Source organism: Oncorhynchus nerka, linkage group LG10 (genome assembly GCF_034236695.1).
Source record: "Oncorhynchus nerka isolate Pitt River linkage group LG10, Oner_Uvic_2.0, whole genome shotgun sequence".
NCBI lineage: Eukaryota > Metazoa > Chordata > Actinopteri > Salmoniformes > Salmonidae > Oncorhynchus > Oncorhynchus nerka.
This window is the reverse complement of record NC_088405.1, coordinates 35,993,821-36,011,931: the sequence shown is the minus strand read 5'-3', so window position 1 is coordinate 36,011,931 and position 18,111 is coordinate 35,993,821. Positions and strand designations below refer to the sequence as shown.

General features: G+C 44.9%; 3 protein-coding genes and 1 pseudogene across 3 annotated transcripts; all 4 read left to right on the top strand.

Moving 5' to 3' along the window:
* Position 1: 1 nt before the first annotated feature.
* Positions 2-2,960, top strand: LOC135573560 (E3 ubiquitin-protein ligase TRIM35-like). The gene is made up of 6 exons (XM_065022824.1): positions 2-580; positions 1,339-1,434; positions 1,601-1,831; positions 1,932-1,954; positions 2,054-2,172; positions 2,293-2,960. The coding sequence occupies exons 1-6, from the start codon at positions 104-106 to the stop codon at positions 2,862-2,864; spliced, it is 1,518 nt and encodes a 505-aa protein (XP_064878896.1). The 5' UTR covers positions 2-103; the 3' UTR covers positions 2,865-2,960.
* A 332-nt stretch (positions 2,961-3,292) lies between these two features.
* Positions 3,293-3,989, top strand: LOC115136361 (E3 ubiquitin-protein ligase TRIM39-like; the record flags this gene model as incomplete). Its single annotated transcript, XM_029671950.2, has 1 exon — positions 3,293-3,989. A coding segment is annotated over one exon (546 nt), but the record flags the coding sequence as incomplete, so codon positions are not given.
* Positions 3,990-4,270: 281 nt separating this feature from the next.
* LOC135573701 (E3 ubiquitin-protein ligase TRIM21-like) lies at positions 4,271-12,573 on the top strand (annotated as a pseudogene).
* Positions 12,574-13,168: 595 nt separating this feature from the next.
* On the top strand, positions 13,169-18,105 carry wu:fj16a03 (uncharacterized protein LOC335475 homolog). The gene is made up of 3 exons (XM_065023266.1): positions 13,169-13,280; positions 17,161-17,259; positions 17,836-18,105. The coding sequence occupies exons 1-3, from the start codon at positions 13,235-13,237 to the stop codon at positions 17,919-17,921; spliced, it is 231 nt and encodes a 76-aa protein (XP_064879338.1). The 5' UTR covers positions 13,169-13,234; the 3' UTR covers positions 17,922-18,105.
* Positions 18,106-18,111: the final 6 nt, after the last annotated feature.

The following is an 18,111-nucleotide window of genomic DNA, read 5'->3' as shown; positions in this document are numbered from 1 at the left end:
ACACTGGACCAGTTTGCCAGCATTCCAGACAGCGTCATCAGTCCCTAGCCCAGCCACCCTACGGTAGGTACACCAGCTCAGAACAAGCACACATCTCTCCATCATGGCTGCCACCTGGACCCTGGAGGACGACATGTCCTGCCCTGTGTGCTGCGATGTTTTCACTGACCCTGTGGTGCTGGGCTGCAGCCACAGCTTCTGCAGGAGCTGCCTGGACAACTACTGGAACACTCGGGTCATCAAAAAGTGCCCCGTCTGCCGCAAACATTCCCTAACCGACGCTCCACCCAGTAACCTGGCTCTGAGGAACATCGTGGAGACCTTTGCGAGGGAGAGGAGCCACAATACCACCAAGCAGGTTGAGACGAGAGAGGGGGAGAAGGAGAGCCAGGGAAGGAGGGAGTCAGGAGGGAGGAGTGGGTTGGTACCGGATGGGGATGAAAGGTGCATTCTCCATGGGAAGAGGTTGTTGTTGTTCTGTGTGGAGGACCAGGAGGCTCTGTGTGTGGTGTGTCAGACCTCCAGGAGACACAGGACTCATCAGCTCTGCCCTGTGGATGAGGCTGCTCAGGAACTCAAGGTATGGCTAGTATTGTATGTCATTTCAGGGCCAGAAACTGTATGTCACTTCACTAGGCGGGTCTGGTTGTGTTACAGTAATTAGTCTGTTTACTGTTTTACTGTAGTTCTCCAATTACCGTAAGTACGTACTGGAAGTCATTTATGATAAACAGATGAGCCCGTGTGGCACAGTTCGTAGAGCAGGTGCTTACAACGCCAGGGTTGTGAGTTTGATTTCCATGGAGGATAAGCACTGAAATGCATGCACTCACTACTGTCAGTCACCCTGGATAATAGTGTTTGCTAAATGACTTAAATTTGATGTAAAATTCCACCTTATTGGGATTGTTCACTACACTGAAACTATAGTTCTGTTTGCTTAGTCTTGTTATTTGGCAATGTGTTATTCTTTTTCGTGTTCTTATCTGTGCATCAGATGAGCTCATGCGTTTTGCATGAATGTTGGCTTTGCAGTTTCTGAGAGTCAATCAAAACGGTTTCGCCGTAGGTAGAAAAAATATGATATATTGTCATTAATTCTGTCTGTTGTGTTTAATAGCACACAGGCGCCTCAATACCTGAAACTGTATGTGGCCTAAACCCCTTGACTTATCTCGTCCTCTCTCATCACCTCCTTCTCAAAACCCATTGGAGGAGAAGGTCAGAGGGGAGGGACCTCTGACTTTCTCATCCAGTGGGTTTCGAGAAGGAAGTGAGGAGAGAGGACACAAGGAGTCAAGGAAATGAAATTGAGATTTTCCTCCGGTATGTGGCCAGGAGGAAGTGAAAGTATCTATCATCCCTCTGAGGAGGAAGTTGGAGACATTCCAAAAGTTGAAGGAGGATTGCATGAAAACAGCAGAACACATCAAGGTAAGTACTATGGAAAAAACAATTATACAGAGAAATAACGTTGACTTTTTTGTCAACATTTTGGTTTCCTAGCCTTTTTCAACAGTTCTGCACTATGAACCACTTCCATATTGTATCAGAAAGTATGAGAGGTCACCCACTGACCCTTTGACCTATTGACCCCCAGAGCCAGGCCAAGCAAGCAGAAAGGAATATAAGAGATGAGTTTGTGGCGCTGCATCAACTCCTGCGCCTGGAGGAAGTTGTCCGGCTGTCTGCCCTCTCTGAGGAGGTGGACATGAAGACAGTTATAATGGCAGAGAAGATTGAACACCTGGCCAAGAAGATGACCTCCTTGACCAGCAACATCAGAGAGATAGAACAGGATATAGAGGCAAACGACCTGCCATTTCTCCAGGTACAGAGACACTTACTTTAAACATACACATCCTAAAATACAAGACATTTGATTTTCTAATTTGGTCATTTTATCTCACACAACTATGTCCTTTCCCCAGGCTTACAAGAACAACAAAGCAAGGTAAGGTTCTACTTTTTCAAACACATTCGGCCTGCTTCGAGGTTACAGTCCTTTACTACAACAGCCACTCCATCTGTATTTTTTTTTTTTTTGCTTCAGGGCCAACTGTACATTGCAGGATCCAGAGCCTGTATCAGGGGCATTGATCGATATGGCCCAACACCTGGGTAACCTAAGGTTCAAGATCTGGGAGAAGATGCAGGAGAATGTGCAATACAGTGAGTACTAGACCAGAGCAAATGAATGGTTATCAGATCACTAGATGCTCGGAGTACCACACTTTAAAATGTCAATTGTTATATAGCATTGTAGTCATACCTGTTTGTGTTTCACCCCAGCCCCAGTGACTCTGGACCCCAACACCGCGGCCCCCTGGCTATCTCTCTCAGACGACCTGACCAGTGTGTGCGTCAGTGGAGAGAAGCCTCACGTCCCCAACAACCCAGAGCGCTGTGACACGTGTGTTTGCGTGCTGGGGGCCGACCGCTTCAGTTCCGGCAGTCACTGTTGGGAGGTGGAGGTGGCGGGTAAGACCAGATGGGACCTGGGGGTCCTGAGAGAGAGTGTGAGTAGGAAAGGGGTCCTGGGTGTGAACCCTGCCCACGGGTTCTGGGCCCTGTCCCTGAGGGACGGCGGCCAGTACAGCGCCTGCACCATGCCCTGGACCCGTCTCACTCTGAAGAGGAGGCCCAGGAGGGTCAGAGTGTGTCTGGACTATGATGCGGGAGAGGTGACTTTCTATGACCCCACTGACATGTCACTCATCTATACATTCAGGGACAAGTTTAAAGAGCCATTGTTGCCCTACCTCTGTCCCTGTGTGAGTGACAGCGGCCGCAATGCTGAGCCACTAAAGATATGCCCTGCTAAAGTCTCATTGGTTCATGATGTTGGTGATAAAGTTTTGTAGATTTACAAGATGTATTTTCTCGAGGAGACATTGCTAAAACATCCATATGTCTCACTATCTATTATTAACACAATGGATGTATATTTTATATATTGATGTATATTTTATATATTGATGTATATTTTATATATGGATGTATATTCTATATATGGATGTATATGTGAATGGAACAATTCTTGTCCTATATAATATCATAAGTCATATTTTCTTGGTGTGTGTCAAATGGCAAGATAAACAAAAAAGGTGATGATTACTCAGCATTTGAGTTAATATTCTGTAAGACTTGTTCTAAATGCTTATGAATGTTCATGCTTATAAATGTGTATAAATACAACAATTAAATACTTTTATGTTCATGAATGGCATGATTTATTCATGATTTATTCATGGTTTATTCATGCTTTATTGTTTATTCATGACATTTCTTAATAAAGTGTTTCTTGTCAACATTGAGCTTTGTCAGCCTCCTGGAGGTGAGCGACACACGGGTGTCCCAGCCTGTGCCTGATAACGCTGAGCGATTCGACAGCTCAGTGAGCGTGCTAAGCTCTGTGGATTTCTGCTCGGGCATTCACAGCTGGGAGGTGGAGGTGGAGCCTAAGAATGCCTGGACTCTGGGCGTGGCCAAAGAGGGTGTAGCCCGGAAAGGCAATGTGATGGTCAGGCCAGAGGTCAGGATCTGGGCGATGGGGATGTGGAACGGGGAGCAGTACAGCGCTGGAACAGCCCCCCTGGGTACCCCGTTGGTTCTGAAGAGGAAGCCCAAGAGGATCATGGTCAAGCTGGACTATGAGAAAGGAGAGCTCTCTTTCTATGACTCCAGTGACATGTCACTCATCTATACGTTCGAACACAGGTTCACAGAGAGACTGTTCCCTTACTTCTCTCCCTGTCTCAACTCTGATGGCACTGACCCTGGAGTGCTGAGGATCTGCCCTGAGAAGGTGTCTGTGACTGTGGCACCTATTCACTGAGCATATAACCTGCTGATTCTATTTCTTGATCACATACTGAAGCGTCTGTATTGGTAAAGTCTGTCACAGTGACTCCTGTGTATTGATTTTGTCTGTCTATTATTTTGTAAATTGAGGTGAACAGCCTCACCTCCAGTGGTGACATTGACGTCTGTGACACCAATGTGTATTTTGGAACTTTGTCTGGAGCAGATCTATTCTTTGCTGTTAATTAATTTACTGAGAACAAGTGTCATGATTGAATTCCATAATTATTGATGTCATGTTCAGTAAAAGTACATATTTCGTGTATTTCCATTCCATGCCTCATGGAGCAAATCAACACTGAAACACTGGACCAGTTTGCCAGTATTCCAGACAGCGTCATCAGTCCCTAGCCCAGCCACCCTACGGTAGGTCCACCAGCTCAGAACAAGCACACATCTCTCCATCATGGCTGCCACCTGGACCCTGGAGGACGACATGTCCTGCCTTGTGTGCTGCGATGTTTTCACTGACCCTGTGGTGCTGGGCTGCAGCCACAGCTTCTGCAGGAGCTGCCTGGACAACTACTGGAACACTCAGGTCATCAAAAAGTGCCCGTCTGCCGCAAACATTCCCTAACCGACACTCCACCCAGTAACCTGGCTCTGAGGAACATCGTGGAGACCTTTGCGAGGGAGAGGAGCCACAATACCACCAAGCAGGATGAGACGAGAGAGGGGGAGAAGGAGAGCCAGGGAAGGAGGGAGTCAGGAGGGAGGAGTGGGTTGGTACCGGATGGGGAAGAAAGGTGCATTCTCCATGGGAAGAGGTTGTTGTTGTTCTGTGTGGAGGACCAGGAGGCTCTGTGTGCGGTGTGTCAGACCTCCAGGAGACACAGGACTCATCTGCTCTGCCCTGTGGATGAGGCTGCTCAGGAACTCAAGGTATGGCTAGTATTGTATGTCATTTCAGGGCCAGAAACTGCATGTCACTTCACTAGGCGGGTCTGGTTGTGTTACAGTAATTAGTCTGTTTACTGTTTTACTGTAGTTCTCCAATTACCGTAAGTACGTACTGGAAGTCATTTATGATAAACAGATGAGCCCGTGTGGCACAGTTCGTAGAGCAGGTGCTTACAACGCCAGGGTTGTGAGTTTGATTTCCATGGAGGACAAGCACTGAAATGCATGCACTCACTACTGTCAGTCACCCTGGATAATAGTGTTTACTAAATGACTTAAATTTGATGTAAAATTCCAATTATTGGGATTGTTCACTACACTGAAACTATAATTCTGTTTGTTAGTCTTGTTATTTGGCAATGTGTTATTCTTTTTCGTGTTCTTATCTGTGCATCAGATGAGCTCATGCGTTTTGCATGAATGTTGGCTTTGCAGTTTCTGAGAGTCAATCAACATGGTTTCGTCATAGGCAGAACAAATATTACACAGTACCAAAGGTTTGGACACACCATGGAGAAAAGCCTCAGACCGACACACCATGGAGAAAAGCCTCAGACCGACACACCATGGAGAAAAGCCTCAGACCGACACACCATGGAGAAAAGCCTCAGACCGACACACCATGGAGAAAAGCCTCAGACCGACACACCATGGAGAAAAGCCTCAGACCGACACACCATGGAGAAAGGCCTCAGACCGACACACCATGGAGAAAAGCCTCAGACCGACACACCATTTTGACTATTTTCTACATTGTAGAATAATAGTGAAGACATCAAAACTATGAAATAACACATATGGAATCATGGAATCCTGTGTTTCGCCCCAGCCCCAGTGACTCTGGAACCCAACGCCGTGGCCCACTGTCTCTCTCTCTCTCTCTCTCTCTCTCTCTCAGATGACCTGACCAGTGTGTGCATCAATGGAAAGAAGGCTCACGTCCCCAAAAACCCAAAGGGCTGTGACACGTGTGTTTTTGTGCTGGAGCCCAACCAGTGTCATGGGACATTTCTATTGTATGTGTCCCCATAACTGAGGATGTGACTAACTTCATGAAACTGTCCTATTACAAGTTCCTGTTCTTGGGAGTATCATCCTGTGTTGCAAACCAGCTGCACCTGTGTCCTTGTATAGATAAATACAAAAACAGGAACTAAGAGATGGGACTGACGTATCGTTGACCAGTGGCTCCTGCGGTTATGAGGGTAAACTGCCGGCAGAGGCTCGCTGCACTGTGAGTCCAGGGTAAATTCCTCCTCGTCAAACGAGAGAATGGAGAGACCCGCCTGACGTCCATGGGAGTTGAGGGTCAGCGATTGCTCAGTTGATTTTTTTTTATTACTAAGCTTGTGAGTCATCATTGAAATGAGAGGAATTGTGCATTCCTAAATCACTTCGCGCTCACTGATTGAGAGCTCTACCGCATAGTGTGATGCGGGTGGACTGGTTAGGACGTCATGTTAGACTAGAATATCCGGTTAGGGATAGATCAACCAGTGGACAGTAAGAACTGTTTGTCATACAGTTCAAACTAAAGTTCGTAGCAAAACTGTGTTTACTTTTTATGTAGGTAAGATACCAATTTGGATTAGTTCTCCAGTGCTTCAATTATAAGGGCACAAGGCGAGACCCAGATGCAGAAGGTAGAGTCTTTTGTCGTTCGTTTATCATCCAAAAGGTGTCGGCAAGAGAATGGTCGTGGACAGGCAAGAGGTCAGAGAGGAACAGAGTGGCAGACAGGCTCGATGTCGGGGCAGGCAGAAGGGTCAGGCTGGCAGGTACGGAGTCCATGAAAAAACAGGCAAGGGTCAAAACAAGAGGTCAGAGAGGAACAGAGTGGCAGACAGGCTCGATGTTGGGGCAGGCAGAAGGGTCAGGCTGGCGGGTACGGAGTCCATGAAAAACAGGCAAGGGTCAAAACCGGGAGGACTAGAAAAAGACAATAGAAAACAGGAGCACGGGACAATCACAAGAACAGGTGAAACAGATCAGGGCGTGACATCAATGACAAATTAGGCAATATTTTAGCAGCCATGCAATTATGTGGTTTCGGTTGTAGGAACTGATCACTCCTCTATTTTTGTGTGTGTGAGCGAGATAGGAACTCAGATGGGATCATCCTGGAGAAAAAAAGGGTTCTCCAGCCACCACATGCTACACAAGGCCGTTGAAGGTGATGGTAAGCAAATGGGGTCCGAGCGTTACCGAGGACGTGTCACAATGCCACCGCTTAGCGAATGGAGATTTTCCCTCAGTGTCGCTAAGTTGAAATTAGTCAGAGAACAGTTGGAGAAAGTAGGGAAAGGCAAGAAAAATAATACATGCTGGGATAAAGTGGGAAGTTGAAGCTGAGACAAAGACAGAGAGAGGGGGGGGGGGAAGTGCAGAGAAGTTTGCAGAGGTAAGGATGAAAGCTGAAGAAAAATAAGGCAAAGCAAGTAGGAACAGACGTAAAGATGAACCGAATCAACATCATCCATCCACCACCTCCACAACAAGAACCCCCAGCAGCAGCAGTAGGGGCTGTGGGGGCAGACGGCGGAGAATCTGAGGAAGACGAAGAAGGAAAAAGACACGACGCTGGTCACCACACACAGAGTACCGGAGTAAAATACCGACACCTCAGAGCCACCCCCGCCGAGACTCTAAGCCTCCCCAGCGACTGGTCACAGAAATGTGGCTTTGACTTTATCCAGACTTACCTCCCCCTCCCCCTCCTGTTTCCACACCACCTTCTGCCGCACAGCTTCCCCTGATGACAAATCCAGTGTCTGGCAGCGATGTGAACGCTGCTTCAACCTTCCTGGTCCAGTGGAATCGGCAAATGGGGGAGATGATGGACATTGTGAAGAAGCTTCCCCTCTCTCTCATATAGCAGGGCACAGTGGTGGATCCGGTTTACCACCACGATCAACTGCCCAGCTAATGCTTTTTGAGAGGGGGAACTCAGGAGACAGAGGAAGGGGGGCTGGAAGAGCAAGAGGAGGAAGGGGCCGCAGAAGAGGTGGACGAGGAAGAGGGGAACCATGGAGGTGTTATAACTGTTAGCAGCCAGGCCACATTTCAAGAAATTTCCCCCAGAACAGGGGTGATATGGGTGGCTATGATGAAGCTGAGGACAGTGATACATACTATCCACCACCACCACCACCACATGTAACAGCATCTAACCCGCAGGGTAGAGGGGGAGGCTGGAGATAGGCTGTGGAGGAGGTAGAAGGAAAAGACAGCCAACAATGCCACTTTGGTGAGTACCCAGTTTTATCTTCTAACAGCGCAGATTCACCTAATATGGATGTGTGTGTGTGTGTGTGTGTGTGGACGGTGTGAAAATGTCTTTCCTGGTCGATTCAGGGGCAACCATCTGTATTTTATCTAAATGCAACAATTTAAAAGATCCATTATCAAGAGATGTGTCACGTCTAATCTCACTCCTCCCCTCCTGCGTTCGACGTCGCAGGTTTACTCACCACCGGTCCTGACATTCATCATTAGGCACACCTGGACTCCATCACTTCACTGATTACCTCCCCTATATCTGTCACCCCCTTAGTTCTATTCCTTAGGCCGTATTTAGTATGTGTTCCATGTCTGTACGCTACTCGCTACTCATGTGTCTTGTTTTGGTCCATGTTCCGGTTATTATTAAACTCACCACCTGCACTTGCTTCCCGACTCCCAGCGTCCACGCTACAAGATGTAATAAAGACCGTTCCAGTGGTAGAGAACCTTACCAAACCCCTTTCAGTCCAACTTGGTGATAAAATGTTTAATCATTGTTTTGTTTATTCTCCTAATTGCTCTGTAAATTGATTGGGAAGAGCCCTATTGTGGGAATGAACATTTGTTGCAGTGAAAAGGGCCTGGTAGTAACCGCTCCAAGAACCGGTATCTGTACCGCGCTGGAAGTACCAGGCCATGATTGCTATTATTCATGGTATTTCTCTGACCCCTTTGACCTACTGAATGGATTTGCTCGACCGGGCCAAACTAACCCGACCACTCTTCACTGCCAAATGTAGTAATGGTCGAAGGGACCATTTGTTTTTAACACTGTGACATTGTGTGACCGAGCAGGAAGAGTTGACAACAGGTTATGTGTATGAAGAAACTTCGGGTGTGGTAGCTGATGTGAACCGTTTTTCCTCTGTGCCCCAATCAGTTCCCCCATGCAGTATCTCTATCTCCAAGATGGAGGATACCAAATGGGAAGAATTTGGTACATGCGTGAGGTTGGCAACAGACTGGGAGCATTCTCCTCTGTGGTTGGGGCTCACAGAACGTATGTGAACGGCACGCACACAATGCACCGAGGGGACAGTGAAGCCCCTGTTCCAGTTTCCCTTGCACCTAACCAGCCCACCCCTGAGAGCGCACTGTTGACTCAGGTTCGGGACTGTTTATGGGCAAGGGGAGATGAGAGGAGCAACGCCTGTGACCGTCTCTCCTAAAGGCACATATCGGCCCCACAAAGCACTGAACCCTTTGCATAAGGAGGAGGAGGAGGAACGGGCAAAATCCTGACCTCTCTGCTGAGCAGGGGGGCTGTTGTCATATGTACGTCATCACCTGACAACACGCCAGTTTGACCTGTTAGAAAAGCATCTGGTGAATGGAGAATGGTACAAGATCTTAGAGCTGTTAATGATGCAGTTTATGGCAGGGCCCCAGTTTTGCCAAACCCATTCACTATCCTTTCTTCTGTCCCGCCAGATTCAAATTGGTTTACAGTTGTTGATTCGGCTGCACTGCTACATTTCCTAGCTGCCACAATGCCTCGAAAAACCAATTACAATGTGTTCAACAGACTGTTAAATATTTGGGACACGTTATCACACCAGGGGGCAGAAGGGTGAAAGCTATTTGAAAAGTTCCTAATCCAAACACCAAAGAACATATGTTGTCACTGCTAGGAATGGCAGGTTATTGTAGGTTATTGTAGAGTTTGGTTAACCTCTACGGGATCGGTGAGTGCACTAAACTGCAGACGACAAACTCTCTTGGTGTGTGAGATTCACTGGTTCTGGGGACCGTGTGGTAGAATTGGGAGTGTTTGATAGCCACCTCTGTAACAACGAGGTGAATGACGATTGCCAAACATTTCAACAGGGATTTTGCAACAGCAGCTGGGAAATGTTCAGTAAGACCACCTCAAGGACATTATTGGATTTGTAATCATACTGCTTACCCCTATTTACCTGGGGGACCATACTGCTTACCCCTATTTACCTGAAGGACCATAATGCTTACCCCTATTTAACTGGGGGACCATAATGCTTACCCCTATTTACCTGGGGGACCATACTGCTTACCCCTATTTAACTGGAGGACCATAATGCTTACCCCTATTTAACTGGAGGACCATAATGCTTACCCCTATTTAACTGGAGGACCATAATGCTTACCCCTATTTAACTGGAGGACCATACTGCTTACCCCTATTTACCTGAAGGACCATAATGCTTACCCCTATTTAACTGGGGGACCATAATGCTTACCCCTATTTACCTGGGGGACCATACTGCTTACCCCTATTTAACTGGAGGACCATAATGCTTACCCCTATTTAACTGGAGGACCATAATGCTTACCCCTATTTAACTGGAGGACCATAATGCTTACCCCTATTTAACTGGAGGACCATAATGCTTACCCCTATTTAACTGGAGGACCATAATGCTTACCCCTATTTAACTGGGGGACCATACTGCTTACCAATATTTAACTGGAGGACCATAATGCTTACCCCTATTTAACTGGAGGACCATAATGCTTACCCCTATTTAACTGGAGGACCATAATGCTTACCCCTATTTAACTGGGGGACCATACAGCTTACCCCTATTTAACTGGGGGACCATACTGCTTACCCCTATTTAACTGGGGGACCATAATGCTTACCCCTATTTAACTGGAGGACCATAATGCTTACCCCTATTTAACTGGAGGACCATAATGCTTACCCCTATTTAACTGGAGGACCATAATGCTTACCCCTATTTAACTGGGGGACCATACTGCTTACCCCTATTTAACTGGAGGACCATAATGCTTACCCCTATTTAACTGGGGGACCATAATGCTTACCCCTATTTAACTGGGGGACCATACTGCTTACCCCTATTTACCTGGGGGACCATACTGCTTACGCCTATTTAACTGGGGGACCATAATGCTTACCCCTATTTACCTGGGGGACCTTACTGCTTACCCCTATTTACCTGGGGGACCAAAACATGGTTTATGTGCTCAGCTGAGCTACACTTTAATGCCGAAGACCGTAATGTTTGACCTGTAGCATACTTAGAAATGCGCTTGTTGTCGACAGAGGTTTGCTCTCACAAGGTTGTCTCAGTGGGAGTGGAATATTGGCTGAACATCCAGACTCTGTGGTGGCCAGGTGTTTCTCTCCTAAGCAAACACACTCTGAGAGCAATTACTTGCTGAGAAAGGATGCACTTTGCTGTCTTTGTTTGACCTAATCCTTAGCAGAAACGGGCAAGTTAGAACTGAACATGATGTGTGAAAGGTTGAAGGTATTAAACTCCGTTTCACAACGGATGAGATTTACATAGAATAATTGCTACATTTACATTTTTTTAAATGTATTGTTAAGGAATTAACTACAGGGAGGATTGTAATGGGACATTTTAATTGTATGTGTCCCCATAACTGAGGATGTGACTAACCTTGTGAAACTGTCCTATTATAATCCCGTTCTTGGGAGTATCATCCTGTGCTGCAAACCAGCTGCACCTGTGTTCTGTCCATGAACAGAAACCATGAAGACATGTCCAAATCCTTATTTTATAATATCCACCACAAGAGGTGGAGGTGGCGGGTAAGACCAGATGGGACCTGGGGGTCCTTAGAGAGAGTGTGAGTAGGAAAGGGGTCCTGGGTGTGAACCCTGCCCACGGGTTCTGGGCCCTGTCCCTGAGGGACAGCGGCCAGTACAGCACCTGCACCATGCCCTGGACCCGTCTCACTCTGAAGAGGAGGCCCAGGAGGGTCAGAGTGTGTCTGGACTATTTATTTATTTATTTCACCTTTATTTAACCAGGTAGGCAAGTTGAGAACAAGTTCTCATTTACAACTGCGACCTGGCCAAGATAAAGCAAAGCAGTTCGACACATACAACGACACAGAGTTACACATGGAGTAAAACAAACATACAGTCAATAATACAGTATAAACAAGTCTATATACGATGTGAGCAAATGAGGTGAGATAAGGGAGGTAAAGGCAAAAAAAGGCCATGGTGGCAAAATAATACAATATAGCAAGTAAAACACTGGAATGGTAATTCCAGACTATGATGCAGGAGAGGTGACTTTCTATGACCCCACTGACATGTCACTCATCTATACATTCAGGGACAAGTTTAAAGAGCCATTGTTGCCCTACCTCTGTCCCTGTGTGAGTGACAGCGGCCGCAATGCTGAGCCACTAAAGATATGCCCTGCTAAAGTCTCATTGGTTCATGATGTTGGTGATAAAGTTTTGTAGATTTACAAGATGTATTTTTTCTCGAGGAGACATTGCTAAAGCATCCATATGTCTCACTATCTATTATTAACACAATGGATGTATATTGTCTATATGGATGTATATTTTTGGGGTATATGTGAACGGAATATAACATCCTATATAACATCTGTGAAAGGCCGTACCTATTCACTGACGAAATCCTAGGCGGGACAGCACCAAATGAGACGCAGAGACGTGACTTCAACAAAAAGAAGGAAACTGTATTGGGAGTTCTTCTTTCAACTCTTTCCCCCTCTGCCCCTTCAGTCAGGTCCTTAAGAGAGCACAAACAACCAGTCAATTGGCCTCCGGGGGGCTCATCAGTAGTGCCTGTACTGTGGCCCACCTCCAGGAGAGAGCGCAGTCGGACCACTTGATCCGGCTGTTCCCTCACACATCATTTGTCATATTTTCTTGCTGTGTTTCTCAACGGCGACTGAAACTAAACAGAAAAAGGTGATCATTTACACATTCTGTATGACTCGTTCTAAATGCTTCTGAATGATCATGCTCATAAATGTGTATAAATACATTTAAATACTTGTGTGATTATGAATAACATTTATTCGTGTGTTATGAATGGTGTATTGTTTATTCATGAACATTATTAATAAAGTGTTTCCTGTCAACAGTGAGCTTTGTCAGCCAACAGAGGTGAAGTGTTATTGGAGTGCTCCAAGACTCCCACTGATAATGCCACAGTCATGGGATGACATAAGACACCATTCCCTTATATGGAAGACATTTTAGACACCATTCTTTAACCCTGAAATCCACCCTTGTCAACACAGAGTGTATGCCGTGCCTGTCATTGTGTGGGTGTGTGTGTTCCTGTCTGAGCACACGACACAGTATAAAAGCAGAGGGGCTCTCTGCCCCTCCAACACTTTGAACCTCAGACTTATCCGCTGCTAAGAGAAGTCTTCGACTGAGACCAACAATGAGAGCCTACCTGGTCCTGCTTCTGCTGCTCCCTCTGTGCACAGGTACGTCACGCTTACTTACTTCACTTGGTGCGTTGAGTTCCTTGCCGAACATAGGTCCTCAACGAACTGCTTCCAACCCCTTTCTATCTCACAGACAAACTTCTTTCAACCCCTTTCTATCTCACAGACAAACTGCTTCCAACCCCTTTCTATCTCACAGACAAACTGCTTCCAACCCCTTTCTATCTCACAGACAAACTGCTTCCAACCCCTTTCTATCTCACAGACAAACTGCTTCCAACCCCTTTCTATCTCACAGACAAACTGCTTCCAACCCCTTTCTATCTCACAGACAAACTGCTTCCAACCCCTTTCTATCTCACAGACAAACTGCTTCCAACCCCTTTCTATCTCACAGTCACTCTATCTTAATTCCTTGCTCTGTGAGGATGCAGGTGGAGGAGTAGATAAAGGTGGTCTTGCATTTAACTTGTGGGCTAAAGGTAAGTGTCTGTTTGTTGATCCACGTGATACACGTTTCTTCTTAGAGCGTTGCCTAAAATGCACCACTTCCTCCTCTTCATTTGTGCTTCAATAGGTTCTTGTTTTTGATCTGCCACTGTCAAATGTTGCTGATGGCCTCTGTCCAATGGATTCTAAGTAAGTTTTCGAGACAGTGGTTGGTGAATGTTTGAGCGGTTCTGGACGGGTTCTGACGCCAATTGTTGCGCTCTGTGAACGGCGCAGCATCCATTGCTGTGCACTTCATGAAATCTTTGGTTGTCCCACTTCACATGCCGCTCTCAGCTCTCAGCTGAAATGCAGTATGTGAAATTTGACACCTCCTTTTGCATAAGGCACGACATATCACATTTTCTGGCCGATCCAGACAAAGGATCGAGCTTCTCTGGCTGGGAACATCGCCAGAGAAGTTCGATCCTTTGTCTGGATCGGCCAGAAAATGTGATATGTCGTGCCTTATGCAACCAGACGGATTTAGAGCTCTCAACATGAAAAAAAATATCAAGTCATTGTGTCGAATTGAAAAAAAGACCACTTTCTCATGGTCACAGAGGGACGATCACTTTGTGCTTAAAGCTGAAGTTGCAACGAGTCAGCAGGCATTTGAGCGGCGTCTCTGCGTCGCACAGAGTTCGTTGGGTAGAACTCACTCTGCCCGTCAGTTATATGAAATGATCCCAATTTTGTACTGTCACCAAGTATGATCATATTTATTTTACAGTCATAAGAAAGATGCAGTCTTATAGTAAGTCATTATAATTGATACTATATTTAGAAAGCATTTCAATCCCTATTCACACACTTTTATTGAAAATGAAAAAATACATGATTTTTCATTATTTCATATTTGTATAGTGTACTTGAGATTGTGTCCTCAAAAGTGACTACACCTCAGTAATTTCTAACAAAAAAAATTACCAGAAAGGTGATCTTTTTTAAAATGTTTCTGACAGTATAAGTAAATGCTAAGACCAATGTTCTCTTTTCCAGATGAGCCCTGTTTAGTACATCAAAATACAATACAGACAAACTACACATCCATATACACATTAAAATACACGTAATTATTCACAGCAATAGATGAAAAGCGAAACACAATCATAAAAAACGGACACATTCTTCAGTAAAAATCTTTGCATGGTAGGTGTTCTTGAAGGCTTGAAAGCTTTCTCAAAGTTCCAATGTATGGATTGTTATATGATAATCCTGAGGTTGGCAATTTGGTCTCTGAAAGACCTACCACTTCTCCAGTGTTGGGGAGTAATCTGTTACATGTAAGGGTACCTGTAATCCCTTACATTACCAGCAAAAATATTGTAATTAAGATTACAGATACTTTTGAAAAACTAGATAATTACTTTTACATTCACAAAGGATGTTTGCGGGGGAAAAAAATCGGGCACTTCTGTTTTCTCAAGGACATTCAAATCAGCATTGAAAAAAAGGCGCAAATTTAAATTTGTTCCACCTGAGTGACTCAGAGACCACAAATCAGACACCACTACGATGACACACCAAATGTGCTTGATGGATCGTGGGAAAAGAGCAAAATCCAAGCTATGTCTTCCAATAGTGCGACTGCTGTCGTTATCCAAAGATGATCCAACTTGAATAAACGCTTGGTAAAGGATGACACCAGTGGTGTAGTCTACGGCGATACGGATATCACTTATTATTCATATCTACTTAGCGCATTGATGTGATTGTTAATCACACTGCTACTCTCATTTAGCTATTTGCGCCTTACGGATTGTGGTTGTGGATGGCTGTTCACAAATTGAAATGTGTATTTGAACCCAACAATAGTTGAAAATCAAAACGTTTAAGCTGCCTATAAATCATTGTTTTTGAAACCAGTGGACAGCCAGTGAAAAATGCGCTCTTCGACAGCTGCGTAGTGCGGATCCCATCCTATGGGGGAAAAGTAGGTATTTTATTTCTCATTTTAATTCAGGCTGGTAAAAAATAAAATCCATAGACGTAATGGACACATGCTCAAAAGACAATCTGTAGTTGCTACATCCATTTTTGGACTTATCAATTATATATATATATATCCATTGATTCTTGAATATCATTTATGTCTTATGAGCTTAGTTCATCTGTCACGCTCCATGAGAACCCAAAATATAAGCCTGTTTAACTCCAATGTTTGTAAACATTGTGAATGTAAACAAACACTGTATAGCCTCATAACATGGTTTAAATAATAATTGTGATATCATGGATGGTCAGTCCTTGCATCTATAGCTCTGTCTGTTAATCCGAGAGTGGTTACATTTCTCCAGGCCCATCACTCTTTACCAAAACAGAGGCGGGGAAACCGTTTTGTTTTATCTGTGGATTTGCCCTTTAAACAGCTGCATATTGTCAAGATATCAAAGTGTCACCAACAAAAAGGTCAACAATAGGCCTTCAGCAAATGTAGCATATGACATTCACTTTTCATATGTAAATAGCACTTTTCAGTAGTGCTCAAAGTATGCCATTCCATGAGCGCAGCATTTATTTTTCAACTCGAATCAATGAGCCCAATCAGTCCTCCATGACAACATCATAAACAACAGAATAGGGCTGGCTAATAAGTCCTTAGTTTTGAGGTTATGCTCAGGTTAAACAATTTGGCTAAGCCCTATTCTTGAAGATCAAAGGGTATAACATTTAGTGGAATGACTGGGATTCTGATTGGCTTTTAATGTGAATATATAATGTAATCATATTATTATATGTAGTAGAAAGTTATGGATTTGAAGACGCCTAAATTACCAACCAATAAAGTCAAATTTAACATCTATATTGCCAGCTATGTAAACTTTAACATTGATTTATTCTGCAGTAGATGTCGTTCAATTGGTAACATACATTGTCTTCTTCTAATGCCGCTTAAGGGGAAAGTAATCTAAAAGTAACTTAATGTAATCAGATTACGTTACTGAGTCTGGGCAATCTAAAAGTGACGTTACTGATTACAATTTTGGACAGGTAACTAACGGATAACATTTAGAAAGTAACCTATCCAACTCTGTACTTCTCAAACCGGGCCTAATATTCTGTTTTTCATCCACCGCCATCCTATAGTATAGGAAGATGTGATTGAACACTTCCTGGTGTTGTCCAACATTATCCTGAGGTGGCTTTTACACTCCCTTAGGTCTCCTTTCTTCTGTAAAGACACACAGACACACACACACACACACACACACACACATACAGCAGCTCGCATGCACACTCACATTACTGAATTCCTGCTCTGCATCATTCATAACTGTGCTGGCAAGGGATTGACGTACTTCCTCAGACCACATCATCATGCCATTACGTTTGTTGTCTCCAGTGATCTGTGAACCAGCCCAAAACATACCTTGGTCATTGATGACATAACCCTGACCCTCTTCCCTCTTCCCTTCTCTTGCCATAGCCGACTACAACATTGAATGTTACGGTGAGGACTTCCTGATGCTGAGGAACCAGCTCCTACAGTGCTCAAGCAAAACACAGCAGGCCTGCTACACCAGGAGTGAGTATCACCAGCAATAGTCCTTCACTTGTCTCCTGCTACACAAGCGCCGTGTTCATCTCTCTCTCTCATCGGCTCATTGGAGAGGAGAAAATGGGCCCTCCCCTCGGACTTTCCTTCACCAATAACCTTTTCGAAAGGGAGGCGAGCAATTCGGAAACGAGGACGGAGGAAACAAGGATTTGACAGCTAGTCACGTTTTCAGACAGCCCAGGACTGAGCAATATGACTTGTTCTTGGCAAGGCTGGTTCTTTGGATCAATTGGCTGATCGATGACATTAACTGTCAGATATGCCCATGATTACGTTGGATTGCATGATGCAACAGTTAACACAACGTTTGGACCTTCAACAGGGCAACATCCAATTATGGGCTTCTGACCATATCAAATTCAGTGACACAATAATGAATTATTCAATTGGGATACAAAAACATAAAGTCATCAAATCCGTAGCCTAACAATACGTCTTATTGAATAAAACGGTTTGTGAGAGGGAAATCCTTGGTCCTAGTAAATCTTCTGATAGAGACCTTCATCCTACGACATCTCCTAATGTTTTGTGTCTCCTCTACAGAGACTGGGGAGAAGGGCTGTGCTCGGCTGGAGTTCTGCTCTCGATCAGGCTGGAAGTGCTGCTATAAGGACCGCTGCAATGCCTAGAGCTGATTCCAGGGGACACTAACTCCACGGCCCAGGACAGGCAGAGGACGAAGGGCTGTGATATCAGCCGACAGCGACTTGCTGTTTAGCACTTGGTGATTGAATGCGTTTGTATAAACAACGCGACAAAAATAACTTTAATTGGATGTAAAGTCACATGAAATAAAGTCCTACGCAATTGTAACCACCC

Coding starts and splice junctions, on each gene's coding strand:
- LOC135573560 (XM_065022824.1), top strand. CDS start 104: ATGGCTGCCACCTGGACCCTGGAGGACGACATGTCCTGCCCTGTGTGC. Junction 1,435..1,600: donor AAACAGCAGAACACATCAAG/GTAAGTACTATG, acceptor ATTGACCCCCAG/AGCCAGGCCAAGCAAGCAGA. Junction 1,955..2,053: donor TACAAGAACAACAAAGCAAG/GTAAGGTTCTAC, acceptor TTTTTGCTTCAG/GGCCAACTGTACATTGCAGG.
- wu:fj16a03 (XM_065023266.1), top strand. CDS start 13,235: ATGAGAGCCTACCTGGTCCTGCTTCTGCTGCTCCCTCTGTGCACAG. Junction 13,281..17,160: donor GCTGCTCCCTCTGTGCACAG/GTACGTCACGCT, acceptor CTCTTGCCATAG/CCGACTACAACATTGAATGT. Junction 17,260..17,835: donor GCAGGCCTGCTACACCAGGA/GTGAGTATCACC, acceptor TCTCCTCTACAG/AGACTGGGGAGAAGGGCTGT.